The sequence below is a fragment of the Phocoena phocoena genome, chromosome 9 (assembly GCF_963924675.1).
Source record: "Phocoena phocoena chromosome 9, mPhoPho1.1, whole genome shotgun sequence".
Taxonomy (NCBI): Eukaryota; Metazoa; Chordata; class Mammalia; order Artiodactyla; family Phocoenidae; genus Phocoena; species Phocoena phocoena.
In genome coordinates, this window is record NC_089227.1 from 36,851,145 (window position 1) to 36,877,251 (window position 26,107).

Below are 26,107 nucleotides of genomic sequence, written 5' to 3' on the forward strand. Positions count from 1 at the left end.
CGGCAGAGGAGCCAGTCATTGCAATATAAACTTCCCAATTTCCAGTCTTTCTTTTTTTCTAAGTAGCCTGGCTCCCATCTGGACCTACAGAGAGAAAGGCACATGTATTCTTTATACTGACAAGAAAAGTCTAAACGTAAAGGAGAGAAATACCGAATTGGAACTCAACAGGTGCTCATGAGCTGAGCCCACTCCATCTGATCTCGACAGGCTGAACTCAGTCACAGCTGTAATTTGCTATGATGTGTTCTTTGCCTAGAATTGTGGGACTTGGAGTTGTTGCAGATTGTTTGTCCAGCACGGTCCTCGCTGACCTGTTTGGCACTGCAGTCTCCCTTTTCTGCCTGTCTCTGGTTCACGTCTCCGTGCCTTTGGTGGCCCTGGGGTTCAGCTCAGCAACCATGTGAGTCTCAGCTCTGTGCCAAGTACAGTGCTGGGCAAAAAAAGGAGACAACGCATCAACTTATAATCCACCAGGGATGCAAATTCTGTTTTTAAGCAGTCCAGAGCTATCACCCTCTCTCAAAAGTGTAAACAAGTGAGCAGTTTTATAAAGGGGGTCTCTGAAAGCGGCAGGTGGTGTGTGTGGAGACGTAGGGAGGGAATCCTTGGATACATTATTAGGTGTCCACTAGTTTTTATTTTTTAAAATTAAATAAAAGAATTAATGTGAATTTTGCCTGGTTAGCACTGTGATTTTTTTCTGGGCCTACATCGTGCAACAAATTACACGGACACTGTCTCACCTATTTAATTGGTCCAAGCTGATGGGAGAAGAAGTGAGATAGACATAGTATGTGATACATTCTTGTCAAGTGAAGGTCTGTGGGACATTACCATACTCTTAAAAAAATGTAATGGGAGATAAGAGAAAGTAACAACGATAGCCAACTTTTACTGATTGTTACTTTGGGCCTGGCATAATTCTTAGCACTTTACATATATCCATGCGTTTAAACTTGATAAGCTAGGAATTATTTTTAAGCTACAACATTATGAGGGACAGCATAGGATGGTAGTTAACCTTTCAAGTCTGATTTGGAATCCTACCTCATTCATTTGCTGGTGACTTGGCCTTGGGCAAATTACTGTTTCTGAGCCTTAGGTTCTCCATGTGAAAAATGGTACCCACCTCACAACACTGCTATAAGGATAAAATGAGTTAGTATGAGTAATGTGTTTAAAATACTCTATTGGCTATTATTATGGTAAATATGGCAGTCTCTACTTGATAGAGAAGAAACCAAGAAACTGAAAAGTTCAAATAGCTTGCCCAATATAATACAGGTAATAAGTGGCAGAGCAGAGATATCATATGGCCCACAGTCCTAGAAATATGCTGGACTTGAAAACAAACTAAACAAAATGAAAAAATGAAACCAGCACCAGAGTCCATACCATATCTTATTCACTTTGAGAGGCAATTTAATTGCAGCAAAATATTTTCATCTGTCAAGTTAAATTAATTTTAATTGTAAACGTCATTGATTTTGTAGTTTTGTGTGCATTTAAAATTTGTAAAATAATTTTTGGCTTACAGTTGAACGAAGCTCATAAGCGAAGTTTATATTCGTGCTCATAAGAAGCAATTTTCTTTAAAGGAGGTGAGTAAAGTTCTGATATTTTTCCCTTCAGTACATTTCTCAACTTGGAGAACCACTGGCTTAGTCAGTACTAGTACGTGGAACTAACAATAAGTTTCCAGCCACGTGTGACCTGTCATCTTGGCCAATCTGGAATAAACTCAACAAATTTTTGAGTTCTCCCTCCGGCTAACCACTGCCCTCCAGAAGTTAAGCCGATTGTAAGTGGGACTTACAGTCCAGAGAATACTGCACATTGCTACCGGACACTTTTAGACAATTTCTTCTTCTGAGTAAATACACATCCTAGGTATTCTACAGGTTGTTTATTTGTTAGAATGCCAAAAAGAAGTTCCAGATGAAACTGAGAAGCTGTTTCTCACATATCCATTTAAATGATAGTCACTAACAGCATCCATTTCACAACATTTCAGAAGAGAAATGAAATCACTTAAGCACAGTTAACTGGGTTATATTATTTGTAGATTGACCCATTCTTCTAAGCTCTCATATCTTTTTCATTAAACACTGAGGAAGCACTATTTCAAAATAAATTAAACTTTAAGAATATAAACCAGAAAGTCTTTCATTACTTATCTTGTTTAGTACTTGAAATCCCTGGGATCACTGTTGCCAATTTCACAAGAAAGTAACGTAATTATTTTTTTTATTATTATTGTTTGTGTTAAAGGAGATGTGAAGCGGACTTGGACAATAAGGTTTATTCTACCAATTTTATTGGAGTATAACTAAAGTATGATAAATGGTACATATTTCAAGTGTACAGTTTTTTAAAAGTCAGTTTTGACAGAAGTATACATCCATGAAACCACTGCAATCTAGACAGTGAACAGTTCTGTCACTCCCAAAAGGTTCTACATACCCATTTGTAATCTGTCACTCCCTCCACCCCTGTCTCCAGGCAACCACTGATAGATGTCACTATTGATTAGATTTCTCTATTCTGGAATTTTATGTAAGTGGAATTATACAGTAAGTATAATAAATATTCCTTTTTTTTTTGCATGACATTTCACTCAGCATCATGATATTGATGTTCATCCATACTGCACCAATAATTTGTTTCTTATTTTTTTCTTTTATTTTCTATATATGGATATAACTACTATTTGCTTATCTGGTGACACTGATAGACATTTCAGTTTACAATTTGGGGCTGTTAAGAGATCCTGCTCTAAGGTCCTGTGTAGTTAATAATGTTATTTCTAGTACCTCTGGTATATAGAAAGATTCAGGTCTACTAATAATTATAGAATAGAGTTAAAGGACAAATTTAAATTCAAATACATAGTTACCATTAACTATATGACTGGGCAGGTTTTGCAACCTCTGTGGGCTTCATTGTCTTCCTTTACAAAACAACAGCTCTTTTAGTTACTCTAATTTTTATATAGTGATTCATAATCCTAACTTGAAGACATTTTGTTACAAAGTCTAAAAATAGATACACATAGGAGAATTTAGAAACTTTACACTTAAACAGATTCACTATTTCAAAATGTATGTTGTAATTAGAAGTCTATTTTAAAATACATTTATAACTATGTATCTATGATTAAGTCTGTATCCATATATTATTTTTAAATTCAGACACTTTAATTTATACATGATTTTACTTATACATAAATGTAACAGCAACTAACAAGCCAATCGTTTTTTAAATACTTAACTTAGATATAGATTCCTCAAAACATTCCTGTTGAGGGATCCCACTAAGTGATTGAAACTCATAAATATTCAGATCTCATGACTATCTGATGGATTGCTGGAAACAGAAAATGACACGTTAGTTTGTTTCTCCCTTTTTGTTTGTTTTGGCTATTTCTCCTTGTCTTCAGTAGAGACCAGTGGTCCCAAACTAGATATTAGAAATGTCGCAATGAATTATATTATGCTGCTGTAAATATAAATAACAAGAGCATCTAATATGCACTGAGGTTGTACCCTGTGCCCCGCACCAAGACAAGCCCTTAGTCCTAAGAACACTGTGGGATGGATGTTATTATTTCTGCTTCCTATATAAGAAAACTGAGGGTTTTATAGGACTTGTTCAGTTTTATAGTGGTCCTGAAAGGGCTCTAGTGTGATATAAGAGAGGGCAGTAACAGTGAGAATATCACTCTTATCATCATCTCTTCTCTGCTAAAATGCTGGTCCATCCAGATAAGTTATCTATCCCACCCTAATGGAGCAGGTTGGGTTGTGTTTTCTTCTTTGGAGCAGCTTGGAGAAATTCTCACAAGGGAAACAAATTATTAAATATTATTTTCGTCAGTTATGTCTATTCTTTTTTGTCTCCAGTGAGGATAAATGTTGACTCATTTCCCATCCCCCTTATAGTACCACATCCCCTCATCTTAAGAGTTTGTTAAATCAGATTTAACATATTTCTTTCCCAAGTAAAGCAAATAATCTTTTAATTGCAAAATATTGTTTGAGAGTATACTATGCACAGTAAGGAATGACAAAAAATAAAAATCCTTCTGTGTAAACTATGTATGTCCCATTTCCATGCTATTCTAGACCTTCTACAGTTTCCTAATGTCATTAAATTAGGAACTCCAAGTTAGAAATCATCAAAAGTTTTTCCTCTTGTGGGTATTTTGTTCATCTATTTTCCAAAATATGTTTTCATTCTCTAAAAGCCCAAACAGTTTCAGAAAAATTTTCCCATCCTGGTCCCTGCATTTCAAAAGACTAACTGGTATTCCATGGTATGTGAGTGAACAACTCACTTTTTTTTTTTTAATTGCCCTGCGATTGGACAGATTTACCATGCATTGTTAGCCACTGGGCTAAACATTTTATAGAATTATTGGCCTGTTGTCTAATATGAGCCAAATGTTTATGATTGCAATCCCCATCCTTTCCCTAACATATAGCAGGCTCTGGCATGATCACAATCCCTGTAGTATTCTCCCTTTATTGCATAAACATGTCTCAGTCAGATGGAAAATAACTTCAGTTATTCCTCAGTGGATAATGGGGTTCAGCTGAAGCATCTTCCTCAAGTGAAATTGGTGTGCAGGAGTTTGTTCTAATTCCTTTCCAAAGATGTTTGAGAATCTCTGGTGAGAAGCCACAGGTATGGATAAGCTGCCCTGCACAACTTGCTTGCATGCTTGAAGGCTTTCCCCTCTCCCTCTGTAGCCATTCAGCCAGTGATACCAACTGCCCAGGTGGAGTGTGGGACCAGACAAATGAACTATTGGCACAATAGCTGCTGTCATAATTCGGGGCCTCGTAGATCACTCACTTGACATTTCCCCAGCTGAGCTATTTCGCTATCAATCTAGGAGACATTTCTGTATCTCCCCTCTGTTGGTGAGGGGCACTCAGACCATGTGCCTAAGAAGCAGGTTGGGTAGAAAGAAGCAGGCTAAGCTTCATTCTGCATTCCACCTTTAGCTCTAGAAGAATTGCAAAGTTTAACACATTCTTGAACTATAATTCTAAATTTAAAGACAAGAAATAACTCCTAGTTGAGGATGCTTCTATTCTTTTATGTCCTTTTAGAGGAGAGGCTTATCTCATCCTTTCTCCCTGAGAACATGCAATTTCATTATCCTGTTCCCTGTCACACCAGAAATTTTTTGGCAGAACATGTGATTGGCTCCTATTAAGGATGATAATAGCAACATTCTCTCCTGCAACTATGCCTTAGTATGCCTTACAGAAGGCTGGAAAACCTGATAGTCGTGGCCCAATTACAGCTTATTTACAAATTTACAGAGACTGACCTTCAGGTTTACATCAGATGGCTTTCAGTATGAGAGTCTGAATACTGACCATATGGCACTTTTATATAGTACGAGGCATAAAAGATACATTTACCTCAGCATTTCCAAACCAAGAATTCTATTAGGAGCGTGCCATCAATTCACAGGACGTAGTGGTGACAAGGTACATAAATACTGACTGTATTTTGAACTGTTATTACATTGACTGTAATTTAAGCTTCAGATGGTGGGTTGGATTAGATGCCCTTTAAGATTTGTTTCAGTATTAAAAGTGTTATGCTTTGTGGTTATTGTATTGCTGCCGAAAGGAAAATGTGGCCAGTTTAATATACTATAAGGCCAGTGGAAGTAAAAACAAGATGCAGCTATTTTAGTCTATATGTATCTGTTCTCTGGGATAATTACTTTGCAGAATAAACAGTATGCGATTGATGCTTTATTTCTTAGCAACCTGACCTGACTCATCTTAGTTTTACAGATAACCCTTTGAAGTCTGTTTCCTTGACGTTAGATTTTTTTCTGTTCTAGATATAAAAAACCTTTGTACTTTATTTTTTTTTTAAGGTACTGTCCAAGAAGCTGGAACATTGTTAGCCAGCAAGAATGTTCATGTCAACTGCTTGGATGAGGTAAAATTTAAAACATTTAATAAAGTTTTACTTCCTATGAGAATGGATAAAATCTAATAATAAGAGTTGTTTTCTAGCATTTGTGCTCAAGTTATACCAAGCTCTAAAGCAAATGTCAGCAGACAGGTTGCAAAAGATAATAAGGATGTAAAAACATGTTTAATTTTACTGGTAATCGAATAAGTGACCGTTAAACCAATTCCATATCATTTCTTGTGAAACATTGGACTTTTATATGCTACTGGATTAGGTATAAATTGGCATCATGTTCTGGAGAAAATTTTAGAATATTTCTCATTTTTAAATGTATATACCTTTGATCCAGCAATTCTACTTCTCGGGAGGGTTAACTGACCTAAACTCAACTTTCTAGAATTGCAATCCAGAATAACTTTCTGAGATGGTAGTTTCTCTTCAGAGCTGTCCAGTATGGCAGCCATTAGCCATGTGTGGCTAGTAGATATTATACAGGACAGTTCTAGTACTAGAACATTAACTGAATTTCAGTTTCTCATGCAGCAAAGGAGGTGTTTTGTTAACCCTTTACCCGCACATGGGTAGTAAAGTTAATATCAGACAAAATAAAGTTTAAAGGGCTTCTCCTGGTGGCGCAGTGGTTGAGAGTCCGCCTGCCGATGCAGGGGACACGGGTTCATGCCCCGGTCCGGGAAGATCCCACGTGCCGCGGAGCAGCTGGGCCCGTGAGCCTTGGCCGCTAAGCCTGCACATCCAGAGCCTGTGCTCCACAACGGGAGAGGCCACAACAGTGAGAGTCCCGCGTACCGCAAAAAAAAGTTTAAAGCAAAAAAAAAAAACAAAAAAAGATGAAGACTCTTTCTTATAGAAAGTTGATAAACCACCAGGAATATACCAGCCTTAAGCCTTCACTAATAATCTTATAAGCTTTGAGGTTTATAAAGAAAAAAGTAGAATTCAAAGGAGAAATTTGTAAGACCACGATAGCATCTTTTAGAAAATGATAAGTAGAAAAAAGTATTCAAGGGATGGAAAATTTGAATAACCTAACAGTCTATGCACTTTATATAAGACAGAAATAGTACATCTCCATTTACATTTAACACTGTTAAAAACTGGTTTATGGGCTTCCCTGGTGGCGCAGTGGTTGAGAGTCCGCCTGCCGATGCAGGGGACACGGGTTCGTGCCCCGGTCCGGGAAGATCCCACATGCCGCGGAGCAGCTGGGCCCGTGAGCCATGGCCGTTGAGCCTGCGCGTCCGGAGCCTGTGCTCCGCAACAGGAGAGGCCACACAGTGAGAGGCCCGCATACCGCAAAAAAAAAAAAAAATTGGTTTATGTATTATACTTTTTTTTTTTTAGAAACGAGTTTTTTTCTTTTTTAAAAAAAATTTATTTATTTTTTGGCTGCGTTGGGTCTTTGTTGCTGCGCGCGGGCTTTCTCCAGTTTGGGGGAACAGGGCGGGGCTCCTCTTCATCGCGGCGTGCGGGCTTCTCATTGCGGTGGCTTCTCTTGTTGCGGAGCACAGGCTGTAGGTGCGTGGGATTCAGTAGTTGCGGCACTCGGGCTCAGTTGTTGAGGCTCTCGAGCTTAGTTGCTCCGCGGCACGTGGGATCTTCCCGGACCAGGGCTCGAACCTGTGTTCCCTGCATTGGCAAGCGGATTCTTAATGACTGCGCCACCAGGGAAGTCCTGTATTATACTATTTTGTAAAGGAAAAATTTAACTAACTTTAAACAAGTTTACCAAATGCAATATAACACTGAAAATAAACAAAAATATGTTCCAAAGAATAAAACATATAACCTGAATGTTTTTAAAAATTCTGAATAGTTCTTGGGTAAAAGAAGAAATAGAAATTTCCTACTATAAACAACTGAAAACACAACATTTATCAAAAGCTACTGTTTATCAAAAGCTGTGTCATGTGGCCAAAGTCACATTCAGAGGAAATTTTGTAGCACTTGTTATTGTACTTTAAATCTTTGTGTTGTTCTGAGCTTTCAACTCATGAAATTAGATAAAAAGAATAAAGTATACTCAGAAAATATAAGAAGTGAGTTAAGAAAAATAAAATAGAAATAAAAAAAATTTTAAGCCATCAAGCACAAGCAACAAAAGAAAAAATAAAGAAAAAATAAAAATTAAAACCTTTGTGCTTCAAAGCACACCATCCAGAAAGTAAAAATAAAACCCACAGAATGGTTTTACAAATCATATCTGGTAAGGGACTTGTAACTAGAACGTATTAAGAACTCGTACAACTCAATAATAAAAATGGCAAGTAACCCTATTAAAAAATGGGCAAAGGATCTTCTTCTTCTGAAGAAGACATATGAATAACCAATATGCACATGAAAAACGGCTCAAAATTAGCTGCCAGGGAAATGCAAATCAAAACCACAATGAGGGCTTCCCTGGTGGCAGAGTGGTTGAGAGTCTGCCAGCCGATGCAGGAGACATGGGTTCATGCCCCGGTCTGGGAAGATCCCACATGCAGCGGAGCGGCTGGGCCCGTGAGCCATGGCCGCTGAACCTGCGCGTCCGGAGCCTGTGCTCTGCAACGGGAGAGGCCACAACAGTGAGAGGCCCGCGTACCGCAAAAAAAAAAAGACACAATGAGAGGCCACTTTACACCCACTAGGATGGTAATAATAAAAATATATATATATAGATAATAACAAGTATTAGTGAGGATGTGGAGAAGCTGGAACCCTCGTGCTTTGCTGGTAGGAATATAAAATGGTGCAGCTGCTCTTTAAAATGGGTTGACAATTCCTTAAATGATTAAACATAGAGTTACCATATAACTCAGCAATCCTAGGTATGTAACTAAGAAAAATAAAACATATGACAATACAAAAACTTGAACATGAATGTTTATAGCAGCATTATTCATAAGAGCCAAAGGTGGAAACAGTCCAAACATCCATCAACTGATAAGTGGATAAACACAGTGTAGTATATCCATGCAACAGAATATTATTCAGTCACAAAAAGGAATGAAGTCCTGGTGCATGCTACAACATGGGTGAATTTCAAAAACATTCTGCCAAGTGAAAGAAGCCAATCAAACAAGACTAATATTGTATGATTTCATGTATAGGAGATGTCCGAAATGGGCAAGTTCATAGACACAGAAAGTAGATTAGTGGTTGCCTAAGGCTGCGTAATGGGATGGGGAGGGGTAACGGGAATGACTGCTAATAGGTATGGTATTTCATTTGGTTTTGACAAAAATATTCTAAAATTGATTGTGGTGATGGTTGCACAACTCTGAAAATACTTAAAACTATTTAATTGTAACGTTAAATGAGTAAATTATATCACAGTGAAGCTGTTAAAAAAGAAAAGATAAAACAAAGTTATCAATTTAAGACCAAAAAAATAGACACAATTTGGAAAGTATAAGCAAGAAAATAATAAATAAACACCAAGGAAGTGAGAGCATAACTGCAATTATAAGAGGAATTGTCATAACTTTTTAAAGCCAATTCATTTGAAAACCCATATGAAAGTAGTGATTTTTTAGAAAAATAAAAATGAACGTATTTATCTCGTATAGAAATAGAAAAACTGGGATAATTAAGGAAGATTTGTATAAATGTATTTAAGTGCCAACTACCTTCTAAAGCTGCACACCTGAGTAAGCTTTACAAAACATTCAAGGACTATTTAATTCTCATTTTACACAGATTGTACCATTAGTTCATAAAAAGATGGGAAGCTGCCTAACTCATTTGATAAAGTTAGCATAATGCTGATGCCAAAACAGGAAGAAGCCCAAGCAAACTGTGGGCTCAATTCACTTTGTAAATACAGATGCAAAAACACTATATAAAATATTACCAACTTGATCCAGTAGTGTATCAAAAGAATAATAAGACTTAACCAAGTAAGGTTTCTCCAAGAATGATAGGATGGTTCAGTTTAGAAAAAATTCACTATATTACAGAATAAAAGAGAAATATGATCATCTCAATAGATATAATGCATTAAAAACCCTTTGAACAACTTAAGATAGAATGGCTTTTCTGTAACTTGAGTAAGTTTGCAGAAACCTTCCACAAGCATTGGCATCCTACTTAATGTTAAAACATGAGACACACTCCTGTACTTAATGTTTAAACCTAGGGGCACCAGATTCAAGACAAGGAGGTTCCTGGAGCTTCTATGAGTGAGCTGCGTACAGATTTGGCCTCCTCGGTATTCCTTGAACCCAATGCTCCTCTCCCTCAAAGAGTTTTACACTTGCATTCTCTTTACTGGAGCATTCTTCCTCTAGTTATTTACATCCTTTGCTCCTTCCAGGGCTTCGTTCAAATGTCACCTGCTCAGAGGGACATTCTTTGACTGTCCTTTTAAAAATAACAATCTCGTCTTACCTTCTGCCATTCCCTCTCCCCCTTACTCGATGCTGTTTCCCTATAGCACTTATTATCACCATCTGCCTTGTCACCCCTACTAAAATTTAGTGCCAGGGACTTAGACTTTAGGGGCATGGAATTTGCTCATTGCCACCCACAGTGCATAGATCTGTGTCTGACATATCTTAGGCACTCAATAAATATTTGCTGAATGAATGAATGCTGCATTTAATGATATAGAGTTGTAACTCAATAGACTAATATTGATGAATTCTTTGATTTAAAAATTATGGGAGAGAAACTTTATTTTTAGGATCATCATATTTAATGTTTTTAAAACTACTAAAGTTTTAATCTCCTTATCATTTTCCCATTACTACTCTCAAGAAACATTGACTACTACTAAGTTGCCTCTTGTAGAACCTTCCTATGATTCTCACATCAACAAGCCTCTGATAATAATAATATTATCTAGATAATAGATATTAAATAGATATCTATTAAATAGATATCTATTAAATAGATAATAGATAATAATAATAATTAAATAGATAATAATAATTTAATAATAATTTAATAATAATAATTATTTATAATTTATTTATAAATTATAATTTATTTATAATTTAATAATAATTAAATAGATATGTATTAAATAGATAATAAATAATATTATCTAGATAATGTCTAGAATCATCAAGAACAATTCAAATTATGTTAGTATTCTAAGATTTGCTAAAAAAAAAAGAGATTATGTGTTTTAGAGAGGTTTTCATCCAGAGTAACTCTGAAATTCCAGCACTCAGAGAGTCTCTCCTGGATTCTGAGAAGATTTACTTACAGGGAACATCTCATTTATTTATCCACCAAATAGTATTAGGTACTCAACATATAAAGTTGGATGTTTCATTGGATATGGACAAAACATATGGAGACTAAACAGTGTAGCCTGGTGTAAACACTATCAATCATTTCTCCATATTCATATAATCATATATATAACCAAATCATATATATGATCAAAATATAAATGTGATTTTGAGGATCATTTTTTAAAAATGAGAACACTCTAATATACATTACCCACATCTTGTTTTTCTCATTGGCAGTAATTCATGGAAATTTTTTCAGTTCAATAGATACAAATGTATTCAATTAGTAACATACTAGTCCGTACTATTCCATGCTATGGATATACCATATTCAACTTTCCCCTTGATAAGCATTCTATTTGCTTTAAGGTTTTTCCTTACTTTTTTCTTTTCTTTTCTTTTTTTAACGCATTTGTATCTGCTTGTTCATTTGTTTCCCCAGGAGCTAAGTATGTGTAGTAGAGATGAAAGCCCTGATAAATTTAAGTTTTGGTCCTTGCCCTGGCCATTTTACTAGTCATGTGAAGTTGAGCAATTCTTCTCTGAATCTGTTTGCTAATCTGTAGAAAACCTCAGGTAATAAAACCATCTTTTTTCTTCAGCAGTTTATGGAAGATCCAAGTGGGGAATTGAGTATAAAAATGCAGATTATAAAGATGATTTTATTAATTCATTTTATTTTGTGTTTTAATTTAATTGCAGGAATTGTTAATAGGCAGGGGGAAAGGTAAATAAGTAAACTTAATACTTTTTTTCCCTTTCTGTTAAAGAATGGAATGACTCCTCTAATGCATGCTGCATATAAAGGAAAACTTGATATGTGCAAATTACTTTTACGACATGGAGCTGATGTAAATTGTCATCAACATGAACATGGATACACGGCCCTCATGTTTGCTGCACTTTCTGGTGAAGTTTTAGCATTTATTCTAATATACCAATAATAGTCACCTATACAAATTTGTTATAAGTATGTGTACATTTTTAAATTAAGCACATTTTTGTTATAGTAATTTTAAGACCATGTCTTGTGGAAAGACATGGTGGGAATCGGTTTTGAAAAGCTATAATGTATGAAGTATGTTATATAGTTTATTTGGTGATGTTTCTTTAGTTATTTAAATCACTTGATTCTTTGTATTGACAATATATTTTGTTTAGAGTTGTGGAGCTAGATCTATTATTCTTACAATTTAGTTCCTTTGCTGTTCTATAGTTTTATATTTTGAAGTAATATGAAAGCTTCTTTGTTGTTCTCTTGAGAGAATACCTGCTATGATAGGGCTATTTGCTTCAGTGACATTTAAGTACTAAATATGATGATCCATTTAGAAACTTACTCTGATTCATGTTGCTTATAATTTGCTGAATAAAGACAATTGGGAAATATCTAAAATTAAGTGGAATTATCTGTCCTTGTTACAGTTTTTTAAGAAAATAAATATGTAACTTAATATTACCATGCTTTAAAAGCAGTAATCTGTATTTTTATAAACCACGGGGAAAAAAAGCATTTCTAAACATAGTATAAAATATAGAATTCAAAAAGGGCAACATTGCCTAATTTGATTACATAAAATCTTAAAACATTTCCATATATAGAAAATACCATACAGTTAAAATATAAATTAAAAAATTAAGGAAAATAGTTATTACTATTTCTAAAAGGGTTGTATCATTATATATGAAGAGTTCTTATAAATCAGTTAGAAAACAAATACTACAGTAGGAAATTAGACAGAAAATTGAACAGAGAACAAAAGAAATACAACTGGCTAATACGCTTAAAACGCTCTCAAAGATCTGCAGATTAGAACAACAAATGATAACCTTTCACTTAAACATATTGGCGAAGGTTAAGGAGGAATGATGATGCCCAGTCTTGGCACAGGAACTTTTGTGCACTGTTTTGGGGAGTGTACATCAGCCCAACCTTGCTGGAAGGCAGCCTGGTAAAATGCATTTAAAATATGCATAACCTCTGATCCTACAGTGTTTTCCAGGAACTGTTCCTAAGGAAATCATAGTTCAAGCCTGCAAAAAGTAATGGGAAATGCTGTCCACTGAGTATAGTTTATAATAGCAGATTATCTGTAAGGATTCCTTTAGTGAAAGAACACAAATAGAATCACTGTGAATGTGTAGATAGGACAAAGTATAAAAAGATCGATCCTCAACTGTCAGTAGTTATCTCAGGGCCTGTAGGTGTGAAGGATGGGATGAGTTAGTAGACATTAAGGGGAGACTTTTAGTCATTTTATTTTTTCTGTCTTTGTTTTTTATTTTTTGTTTTGACTTTTTTTTTTTTTTTTTTTTTTTTTTTTTTTGCGGTACGCGGGCCCCTCACCGCCGTGGCCTCTCCCGCCGCAGAGCACAGGCCCCGGACGCGCAGGCTCAGCGGCCATGGCTCACGGGCACAGCCGCTCCGCGGCATGCGGGATCCTCCCGGACCGGGGCACGAACCCGCGCCCCCTGCATCGGCAGGCGGACCCCCAACCACTGCGCCACCAGGGAAGCCCCTTGTTTTGACTTTATACTAAGCATTATTCTTTTTTTTAATACTAAGTATTATCATAGGAAAAACATACTTTGTCTTGTTAAAAAAAAAAAAGTTATATTCAATTCCATACCATTTTTGTATTGCTTGATGTGTTTTCTAGAAAATAAGGTTAATTTCTATGCAGGTTCTATAGCATTTTACTTGCTATAGCTATGATTTATATTTTGGAAAAAATGAAAATATCCACAAAATAGAAACCTAAAACTCAGCAGGAAAAAAAAGGGTACAGATTATTTAAAAGGGAATATTTGAATTGTGCAGTCCTTAATTTTAACAAGTATGTTTCTTTTTAACTCTAGGTAATAAAGACATCACGTGGGTAATGTTGGAAGCTGGTGCCGAGACAGATGTTGTCAACTCTGTAGGAAGAACAGCAGCTCAGATGGCAGCCTTTGTGGGTGAGTTTTTATGGCAGTTTTACATTAGCTTATACCCAGAGTTCCCCCATGGAAAAAAATACCACTTTGCTTCTCAGAGTGTAAATACTGTCATGTTTATTTTTCTTTCTTTTTTTTTTTTTTTATAACAGCCATGTAAATGACCTTGTCTCCCTTTCACTTTTTTTTTTTTTAATTTTATTTATTTATGGCTGTGTTGGGTCTTCGTTTCTGTGCGAGGGCTTTCTCTAGTTGCGGCAAGTGGGGGCCACTCTTCATCGCGGTGCGTGGGCCTCTCACTATCGCGGTCTCTCTTGCTGCGGAGCACAGGCTCCAGATGAGCAGGCTCAGTAATTGTGGCTCACGGGCCCAGTTGCTCCGTGGCATGTGGGATCTTCCCAGACCAGGGCTCGAACCCGTGTCCCCTGCATTGGCAGGCAGATTCTCAACCACTGTGCCACCAGGGAAGCCCTGTCATGTTTATTTTTAAAAAAGCAAATGTTTACAGTTTTGTCTAACTTAATGAAACACCTAATGACACTTTGGATAACATGAACAAGCTATTTTGAATCTCCACTCTGAAATACAGAGTGTGGTGAGGCCTTTTTGTTGCAGTCAAATGCCTGAATGAGAATATTTTACTCCTCTAAGGAAGTAGTTTAACCTAATGTTTAAGAACAGGAACTGTGGAGTCAGCGATCCTGGGTTGAAATTCTGGCTGTTCCACTTAACAGCAAGTTACTTAATGATTCTGATCTTCAGTTTCCCCATTGCAAAAATGTTTACATGGTTATTGAAAGGATTAAATGAGATGAGAGACCGAAAGAGCTTTACATGTAGCTCTCAATAAATGCCATCAGTTATTGCTGTTTATAATAATTACAACAATGATTAGGAAGGAGCATTAATGATAATACAATATACAGCTGTTTCATTATCATCCTCATCAACCACAAACATTTATTGCGTGTGCCCAATATTTCTTGGTGTGTTAATCCTGTTACTTGATATAATATAGGGGGTTTAGAAGAGAGTGGGAATGAATATTTGATGTTTGGTATTTTGGCCCCAATGAGTTGGCAGTTAGAAGAGTCCATTGATAGAAAAGCAATGATAGAAATATCTGATTTATCGGGAATGTAGTAAGTAGCTCAGTGAGGCCTAATGATTCATTAAACAGATACTTAACATTCACAACCTGTAGACCAAGCATCACTCTAGATGCTTTGGTGAATAAGACAGAGGGTGTTCCTCCATTCATGGCACTAAGAGGATAAAGGCAATGACTGTGTGAAAATGTATTCCAATGGGTGACTTAAGGGTTCCATAAAATACATCAAAGAGAGGGATCTTCTCTCCCATTCCAAGGGAATTTCAAGAGAGAAATTACATGTAAGCTAAGGTACAGTGGGAATTAGTCAGATATGGGGGACAGTAACTGTATATGGTGTTAAATTTTATTATTATATTACTTAAAACTACTAATAGTAAGTACTGTTGATTAAGTCAAAACAGTCACTGAGTCACTTTATGACAGCTCTTTAAGAACAAATATTCTTGTTTTATTTTACTTCAGTTCAGGAGGATTTGAAAAAGGTATGGCTTTGCTGTGCAAACTTCAGAGAAATATTTATCTCCCACAGTTAGGGGCTCCCCGGTTGCTACCACCTCAGCCCTCAGCTAATTTTGAGGGTGTCCGTTTAGTAAGAAAAAACACTAAACTAGGAATCATGAGACTCATACTTTAGTTCATATCTGCTCCTAATTAGTTACAAGATCACAGGCAAGTCCCTTCACCTCCAGATCCTCAGTTTTCTGATATGTACGAAGAAGCCAGGGAATTGGATGATCTGAAGTTCTCTTTAACTCTACAAGTTTTCATTATATCCACAATGTAATGAAATAGAGCTGAGATAGAGGTTAAGTAACTTTCCCCAGATCACAGGGCTGGAAGTGGAGGAGCCTGCACTTTCAACCATTAATACAATGCTTTTCTTTTTCTCTGTTTTCTTAATACTATCAATACTACGTTAATAAAAATCTAATGTACGCCTGTCCACAATTCCATCCTAAAGTGAGGGTAATGCTTTCATTCCATTTTAATCTATTTAGACTAATTTCATAGACAGAAAATTACATTGTACCCTTTCAAGTTGACATTATATTTTCCTTATAGTTAGTCTTATTAAAAACTCATTCTCCCACTTTCATTCCCCTCAAGCAGATCAATATGTATACATACGTACTCACACACGTGCAAGATCTTTTCATCTTTTAAAAGTAAGGTCATACAAATATATTCCTTGCAACTTGTTTTCCTCACTTACCAGTACACCATGGAAGTCCCTCCCGTCTCACTCAGTATGTGACTGTTTGTGTGTGTGTGTGTGTTTCCTTAATGTGATTGGCCTGGTCTTGTTAGAGTAAATTTTCTTTCTCCTTTTATTAACTTGAAAGATCAAGAATGCTTTTATATTCTACCAGTGCGTACTCTCCTCTTCACAATGCTCCCAGTTAAACCCATATTTCTCAGTTACTATCTAGAAACAAGAGCAAAACTATACCCTGTGCCCTACCCTTAAGGTTTTGCATTTGCCCATTTAGCAACCCCAACAAGATGAAATCCTTGTAACTCATTTATTTCTCCACATTCTCTGTGTTTGCCTTGTCAGGCAACAGGCCTTTCCTTTCCTCCTCCACCACTACGACTAGCTGTGGACTTGCCTGAGAAAGTCTAGAATGTTTGGGCCAATATGTCATTAGAGTGTCATTCATGGTGTGTTCTTTCTGCTTCAGCAGTCCTCACCATCTACAGTATAATTTCTCCATCATGCTGTCTCCACCCATTGGAATTAACTAACTCTGCTGCCAAGGGCTCTTGTTCTTCACTCTCTCCTCTCTTTTCTCGTTGCTGCATCTTGAGATCTCTGTTCTCATTTAGGTTTTGGTTACAGGACATTCTCAGATGGTACGTAGGTTGTATATTGTTTGAAACCCATCATAACCAAAACTCTCTTTTTCTCTGAAATGCGAGTCATATGTTGGCTAGTTTCATGATTCTTATATCACTGTTCTATTCTCTCAATCATATGTAGAAGTTACTTCACAGTTTTCTAAATCCTGGTTTTGTAAGTGAGAATGTGATTTATTTTTCTTTGTCAACTTTTCATTTCTTAGTCTGGAACTGTATTTCAATTTCAGTTTATCCTTGAAAGTAAAAAATTTTACTAGCATGTGTCTGGTTGTGTGTATGTTCTCATTAATCCTGCCAAGGGCTGACTCAGTGAGCCCATTCAGTCTAGAAGACTCAAGTCCAGTGATAGTAATAATGGCGCAAAATGATGCACTGGTCCCCACCCAGCCCCCACCCCCAGCATTCATTTTCTATATTAATAGTACTATTTTATTTGTAGGTATTCACAATTCATAAATTAAAAACTCATAAAACTAAATATTTAATAATTTCAATTTTAAAATTTAAATATAAATTAAAAATTTATAAAGATAAACTTTAAATATATATGTATATAACTCTAATATAAATTATTGGCAGATTTTTAAAAATTAAATATCAAAATTACCTAAATACTACCTAAAATGAGAAAGATTAATGTTGGAAAAAAGTAAAGTAATATTATTTTTTTCCTTCTCACAAAGGTGTAATTTTAACAAACCTCTAGTCCTACGACAGTGTCATTGTTAGGTAGCCAGTATTTTATGTACAAATATTTCCAACTGCTAACAAGGCTTTTTCTGAGTATACTAGTTGGGGGACTGATGAGAAGATGTAGTTACAAGCTAAGTCTATATTTTCCTCTGATCCCTTTACCTTCAAATATTCCTATGACTACTTTGATAGTTAGAAGCTATTTTAATTTTTATTTTAATTTTTTAAAATTTATTTATTTATTTATTTTTGGTTGCGTTGGGTCTCCGTTGCTGCGCACAGACTGTCTCTAGTTGTGGTGAGCGGGGGCTACTCTTCATTGTGGTGCACGGCCTTCTCACTACGGTGGCCCCTCATTGCAGAGCATGGGTTCTAGGCGTGCAGGCTTCAGTAGTTGTGGCACGTGGGCTCCGTAGTTGTGGCTCGCGGGCTCTAGGGCACGGCCTCAGTAGCTGTGGTGCACGCACTTAGTTGCTCCGCAGCCTGTGGGATCTTCCCAGACCAGGACCCGAACCCGAGTCCCCTGCATTGGTAGGTGGATTCTTAAGCACTGCATCACCAGGGAAGTCTCTAGAAGCTATTTTAGAGCACCATTTTTTTTTAAAACAGGAACCTCTATCTTTTTATTGAAGCTGGATGTGTTTTAGAAAGCAGTGCAATCTGTCTTCATCTTCTTAATTTCTTCATGTACAGTTGTAAATTCCTGCACGCCATCCTCTCTGTTACTTTTGGTGCTGTCGTGTTTACATCCTACTTGTAGTATATTTGCTTGATTGTCATTTTTCTCCCTTCTTGAAGATTATGTAGGTAGAAATGATCATTTTCTAAACAGAACACTTCATATTTTTAATATTTCCTGTTACTGTTTGACTTCTCCTCAAGATATATACAATGGAGATTTCTGGTTTTAAAACAAGAAAAGAAAGAGAAACTGGTGTTTCAGCATTTAAGAATAACATCAAATACCAAAAATGATACTGTGATCACTACTAAAATTTCCCTTCATATCATGGATGTGTTCTTTTATCATTTGTTTAATTATTAATTCTCCATCCATTTCTTTGTTTTCCTGGATCTGTTTTTCAGCTCATCTCTTCCATAATGATTTCTATATCCTAGTTTTTCTCTGTTTTGAGATATTTCATCCCCTTCATCTTCTACATTACTATTTTAGTTCTCGGTAGTAACCAGGATTACCTCTTTCAGTTTGTCTATTAACTTTTAAAAATGGAATCTTTCTGTGGTCCGTGAAAGTCTCTTTACATACTGTAGTTGATCTGCTTAATTTTTCTTCTTTGGTGGTTGTGGTTATGGTTTGGTTGTGGTGTGGTTGTAGTTGTAAGAACATGTTCCGCGGAAGAAGCCCTTTGCTGGAGGCATTGCAGAGTCTTTCGAGACTGGATCCCCTTTGGTCTGCATCTCCTAGGCAGTCAGGTAAAGCCGACAGCGTCGTGGAGCAGTGAAGGGAAGTGCCATCTCTCTATACCTGTGGTCTTAGGGTCAACAAACCACGAGATATTTTGTCCTCTGCTGAGACACAGCGGGAAGCCGGTCCACTCTTGAGTTCTCCTTGAACTCTCAGGCAGGCTGAGCCCTTGGCCAACCTCAAGGGTCCACCTGGCCCACAATGCAATCCCCCCACAGGTCACCTGTTGTTGGCAGGATCGAGCAGATGCTCCCTGGACTGTGTACAAGTGGGCAGGGGACACAAGGGCCACCCAGGGTGGACCCCTCTCTGGGAGCCCCGGCTTCTGGGCCGGCTCCCCAGGACTCTCCGCCGCTGGTCTCTCAGCCCTCATCAGGCAGAGCGGAGGAAGAAGTCTGTCCTCCGGAGATCCTGGAAGAGCCTGCACCTGCAAATGTGCCCTGCAGGCACAGCCTGCTTGCCCAGAGTGGCCACTTTCTTGCTCCAGAGAAGTAGTGGAGAGGGAGCCAGGGAGGGGGAGGCAGCAGAAAAACACAGGCCACCAGCTTCGCCAGGGAAGGTTTTGCTTTCCTAGAACAATTTATACCTCTGGAGATGGCTTAGAGAAGTGGCACAGGGATCTATGAGGAGCCGTAATGTGGATTCCAAGCTTACCGGGGCAAAAGCTTTTTCTCTAATTCATTTCACAAAGAGGCCAAGTTTTTCTCAAATTCAAGGGGGGAAGAGATTAGCTTTACAATATGAACAGTAATTATTATGATAATAACTTTATACAGAATAAATTTAAATTCTCTGTAAAGAAAGCCAGATGTGATTAGGGAAGAATGAATATCATTTGTGTAGGGGTGGAAGAAGAGACATTTAAATTACAAGCAACTTTTATTAAACATTTAGGGTCAATTTTAAGTTGAACGTTGCTTTTTTGTTGTTGTTATCCACATAATCTTCTCATTTATTGTGAATTCTGTGTCTTTAAAAGGAGATTATTTCTTGGGCTTCCCTGGGGGCGCAGTGGTTGAGAGTCCACCTGCCGATGCAGGGGACTAGGGTTGGTGCCCCTATCCGGGAAGATCCCACATGCCGCGGAGCGGCTGGGCCCGTGAGCCATGGCCGCTGAGCCTGCGCGTCCGGACCCTGTGCTCTGCAACGGGAGAGGCCACGGCAGTGAGAGGCCCGCGTACCGCAAAAAAAAAAAAAGATTATTTCTTGATCACAAAGCATGCTTATAGATGTTCCCCAGAACATTTTACCTCTCCTCCTCCCCCTGTACTCTCCTTTCCTACAAATTGAAGATGTTGATGCATGTTTACTTCAGAAAACAGAGTAACATAATAAAAAAATGGAAAATGTCTTATTTTGAATAATGAAATTATATATTTCCTATTTTTCTATTAAAAGGTCAACATGATTGTGTGACTATAATCAACAATTTCTTTCCTCGAGAGAAACTGGATTATTACACTAAACCACAGGGACTGGATAAAGAGCCGAGGCTGCCCCCGAAGTTGGCAAGCCCCCTGCACAAAATTATCACCACAACAAATCTGCATCCTGTCAAGGTACTGTAACGTCTACTGTATTTGCTTTCTATTCAAATATTGCTTCAGAATTTAAACGGCTCTTAGTACATAGGATCATAATTGTCTTGGGCTGCTTTTTGCTGATGTAAAGCTTGTGATAGACTCTCTTGTTCACTTGATACAGTGAAGGAGTGCTGTCGTTTGAAACCTAGAAGAGAGTGAGGGACACAGCCTAGAGCAAGAGGAAAAGCTAGGCAGAGAGATGGGTTCAGCCGAAGCCTAGCTTCCACCCCATCTCACAGTGAGCTCCGGATCATTAATGGCTCCAGAGAGGCAAGGGAGCCAGGCTTTCATATGTCAGTCTGTAATTGGCTGGGTCTGTCCCCAGAGGGAAAGGACAGCTTCCCAGATAGTGACAAGTGAGGTGGCTGTCTTTGGATGAAGAAAGTTCCCTGAGGAAGGAGGCAGCTCGAAGCCCACAGCAGCCAACAATCCAGCAGCAGGGACCTAGTACACAGGCCTGGTAAAGAGAATCTGGGTGGGGAACCAACAGCATCTACTACACTAATTATCCTTCCAGGAAATGTTCTGAAATGTAACAATGAACACACTTTTTTTTTCATGCAAGTAGGTATTTGATGCATTTAAGTGATACACTTCTAGTAAATAGTCAAATCACACAGATTTTCAAACTCAGTAGACCAACCCGGAAGTTCAAATGGCTTAACTGGGAAACTTCAAGGGCTATTGTGAACTATTTCCACTGCTATTTTCTTCATGTTTTATATATGACCTTTGTGTTTATTTATAAACTGATTGTTTTTTTTAAATTGATCCAAATTAATATTATTTTTTCAGTGAGTCATCACATAAAACTCCATGTGTGCAACAATGATGCTGTCCTTTTTCAAACTTCAATGTCTACCGTATGTCTTCATTCATAATGTATAGATTTGATAGTAACTAATTCAGAGCTGTTTGGTGAGCAAGACAGTATGTTGGGTCAAAAATTGAAGTTTTCCCTTAATACAAAGTGTTAATGTAGTGAAATAGACTTCCTTTGTCTGTTACAGAAGAATCTGGAATATACTTATTGTCATTAAAGTAAGTGGACAACTCTCATAAAGTAACTCTTTTGAAAACTAACACTCAAGTTCCAAATTGTGTATAATCTTATTACTTTATTGCTACATCCCTTTGCATATGGTCTTTGAAACTCGAGGAACAAACAAATCAAAAAATACCTTTCATGTGGTCCTTCACCCAAATTAATTTTCTGGACCATCTAGAGAGATGACAGACTAGCAGATCCTTTCTCATACAACAGACAAGTGGTATCTATTCTGTTTTTATTTTTCAAAACTCAAATGTTTTACTTAACATTCTGAAAGAACCGCTAGAGGCAACACTTATGACCCTAATCGGGCAAAAAGGAAATTCAGTCATGAATCAGGTGTTTGTGTTTCTAGTGGAGATTTTATAGGACTTAGAATTTAACCTCTAAAAAATATTTAGCCTCTTCTGTTTCAGTCTTTCTTTCCCTCCCAGCACACACAGGAAAGACAGAACTCCTGTAAACAGTGACTCCCTCTCCGTGGCACTTCTTCTATTAGGAGTGGAGCAAGCTGGAGTGGGAAGACAGGATTTTTCCCAGGGATACAGTATTTCTCAATGTAGAGAACGTGTGTGGCTTTACAAGGCCCTTATCATTCCCCCTCTAGCCTGAGCATTACAGAATATTCTGGGTATGATTGATTTGAAGAAGTTTCCTGTATGTATCTGATTCACTGTGTCTTATATCTGTGTCCACCCTTTGAGATTGCAGTAATCTCAATTATTGTGATAATTGAGTCTATGGAGTAATTTTTGATGTTTGCACAGAACCTAGTTTCTCAGGGTTAAATATCCTAAGAATTACTTTACCTCCAATTACCTTTAAAGGCACACATTTTGAGTAAATTTGATTAGGGGTATATTTATACAGACAAATTGTAAAGGTATATAAACTAAAATAGCCTACATTGTATTTTTTAGAGCACTTGGTCTTATAAGAGAGACTATTCTATGATTATAGTACCTTCCTTCAGACCACACCTTGCTTTTTGTAGGTATAAATAGTCTATTCACTTGAAAACCTTTCTTTTATCCATACTTTAGATAAAATCTGCCCAGTTGCTTTTGTGGTGGCCCGTTTTCATTGCTTTACCCCTTTTCAAGCTGGCACAGGTCTTCATAGGGCTTATTATAAAAAAGTAACTAATAGCCACTCTACCAAATCAAAGACCTTTTAAAATAAGCACAGCACAACACTCGATCCAACAGTGCACCTTTTTGCTGCATTGTACCTAACACAGATACATTTGCATGGAGGTTAAGTGGCTGCTATAGCAATAAGGATGTTTGCTTTCAACAGGGACTTGGGGAATTGTGCTAATGCCCAGAATACAGAGATTATAATGGAGAAAAACAGAGTCACAGGAAAAATGACAATAGAGTTTAGCAGAGTCTGTAAGTGATTAGGAAACAGATGTGTGCAAGTGATCCTATCTTTTGATTAACATGATTTTTAAGCCCAGAATTTATTTATTCCTCTTCAGTAATTAATGATTCCCTTTATAATAAATATATTATTTTATAATGCTGCAGAGATTAAAGGAAGGAAACTAATTCAAATATTATTATTTTGTGTGCAGCTATGTAAATGCTTCAGTGAGCTCATGTTGAGCTGTGGGTATATATCATTTTTTATTGTGTGTACTGCTGTATATTATAAAATAAAGTCTAATGTCTTAAACAAAAAAAAATCAATCATTAATCTGGGTTCTATTTGGGATTTTTTAAAGAATTCTTACATGTAAGTTTAGATCCTATCCTTTGATTACAAATGCTGTATACAAAATATTGAGCAAACAGCTTCAATTGATTGCAGTTGACAGCAGAAATATAAACAGGTAATTAATGATATATATTACGGTAGGGAAAGTTTTCAGCAACCTTTTTGTTACCAATAAGGATTCTGATTATACTTATTTCATGAAGTCTAATAATTTGTTATTGAGTGCTATATTTTAAGTAAAATACTAGGTTATATATCAATTTAGTAGTGTCAAAAATAAGTAAAAAATCTTAATTTAACAAGAATATTTAATATATGTTAAATTTTCAAGTAGGAAGCTCAGCATGGGTTTTACTTAAGTTAACAAATTATCTTCATGTCTAAAGAAAAGGATCTAACTCATGAAATCTGCCACCTGTTGTTTCCTAAGATTACCTGGGACAGGTATTTAGCTGTAACACGTAAGTTAACAAATACTGAATGAACTTCTGCTCTGAGAATACAACTGTGCCTATGTTACACACATGTTTACATTACTGTATCTCACTATGGATTTTTACAGCTGTCCTATGAAAGCCTACCACAACCAATAAAGAAAAAATAAATACTCCTTATTACACTAAATTTGGGCTTAATCTGGGCATATATGGGAAGTGTGGGACTCATAATGCATCAGATTGGATAACTCTCTTAGAATCCCTTTTTAAAGCTATTTTTGCTTTCCGCTTTGACCTATTCGCATTGGTCATTAGAAGCATATTAGGAAAATTTCCAAAGAGAAATGTCGTCAATCAGTAAGTAATACACCTTTTATTTTTAGACTTCTTGTCAGTAAAATTCTTCATTTCCTTATAATTAACAAGAATGAATGAGAATTGTGGTTTCCCTAGCCATGAAATCCTAACAGTAATGTTAACTAAAAGTAGTGATTGCTCTGTTAGTTGATTCTATATATAAAAGGTGTACAAATATGCCATGCTTATCTTTAGTGAAAGTGCTTTTAACAGAGATAGTGAAACCATGATTCCTACTGGCCAACTAACACCCTAGTTTAGCTGGATGGCAAATCACTCGATAACTGATACACAGAATTCAAGAGATTCCATAATGTCAGGGTCCTTCTGTATTAGTTTTACAACTTGATCAGTGGCAATTTGCATTCTAATTTAAATTAACACAGTAAATATGTGACCATAAGAAAGACTTTATTTGGTAATCAAAACTGACTACCTAATTTGCACATGGAAAATCTCTCAATGAATTTCTAAGCTCACTGGGATTTCTTCTAGATTGTGATGCTTATAAATGAGAATCCTCTGCTGGCAGAAGCAGCAGCTCTGAATAAATGCTACAAGGTGATGGATTTGATTTGTGAGAAATGTATGAAGCAAAGAGACATGAATGAAGTACTGGCTATGAAAATGCATTACATCAGCTGTATCTTTCAGAAATGTATTAACTTCTTAAAAGACGGAGAGAATAAATTGGACACTCTGATCAAAAGGTACTGTTTTTTCCCATGTCAATGTATAAAGTACACTCAAATGAATAATGTTCCATTATATGAGATCTCATTATGGATTTAAAAATTAAACATTTTAGCAGCAGATGTTAATGTTGAGATCACATTTCATCTGTAAGAAACAAGGGGCACTCATAACTAAATTGATTATTCCATTCTATACTCTTTACAACAGTGCTTTTGTTATCCCCGATTATAGGTGAGAAATCTGAAGTTTGGAGATGTTAAATATCATGTGTAAAATCATACAGCTAGAAAGCAGCCCAAGTCCAAATTTGAGGATAGGAGTGCTTATGCCATAATTGCTGCTCTGGATTCACAGCGGCGCTCAATGTATCTCTGTTTCTGTACCCGGGAGAGCTGTGTGTTACCCTTGTTCTCTGACCCCTGGGGGTCAAATTCTCGATAGTTTTACTAAGAAAAGAGAACTAAGTCAGAAGGGTGTGACTCAATGAGAGTTTTCATTCTTTGTACAAATAACTGACATGATAATAAGTAACTAGCTAATCTGATAACAGTGTTTAGTATGTTTTATGTCAGGGGTTACTTTTATAAATACATCTCTGAGCCCCTAAACCTGATAAGGCCTAGCCTAATGTGCAGGTAGAGCAGCAATCTGAATTGAGTCTATCCTCATGATATGAAGACCCAATGAAAATCTTACGCAGCAAAGAAGAAACTACTCAAAGTTCATGGGTTCAGCTGGGAGGAAATGCTTAGTAATTCAACTCCTTTAAAAAGTAACTCTAGTTACTTTTTAAAAAATATCTTTCAGCTTGTTAAAAGGCCGACCTTCTGATGGCTTTCCAATATATCAAGAAAAGATCATTAGAGAAAGTATCAGAAAATTTCCTTACTGTGAAGCTACACTCCTCCAGCAGCTGGTGCGAAGCATTGCTCCTGTTGAAATTGTAAGGCTCTTCGCAACTAAGTTAACTCTATCAGTAAGACCTAATCACCGTATTTTGTACAATTAAAGTCATGTTCTCTTTAGCATTACTTATTTATTT

The 26,107-nt window shown here is 36.8% G+C and overlaps 1 protein-coding gene across 1 annotated transcript in view; it reads left to right on the plus strand.

Moving 5' to 3' along the window:
* The window catches only part of ANKMY2 (ankyrin repeat and MYND domain containing 2), a 35,692-nt gene that overhangs the window by 1,246 nt on the left and 8,339 nt on the right, over positions 1-26,107 (plus strand). Inside the window, exons 2-7 of the mRNA XM_065883860.1 lie at positions 5,909-5,973; positions 11,960-12,098; positions 14,049-14,147; positions 20,618-20,778; positions 24,865-25,079; positions 25,873-26,008. Of these exons, the coding sequence (XP_065739932.1) occupies positions 5,909-5,973; positions 11,960-12,098; positions 14,049-14,147; positions 20,618-20,778; positions 24,865-25,079; positions 25,873-26,008 (815 nt within the window). The remainder of the gene's footprint in view (positions 1-5,908; positions 5,974-11,959; positions 12,099-14,048; positions 14,148-20,617; positions 20,779-24,864; positions 25,080-25,872; positions 26,009-26,107) is intronic.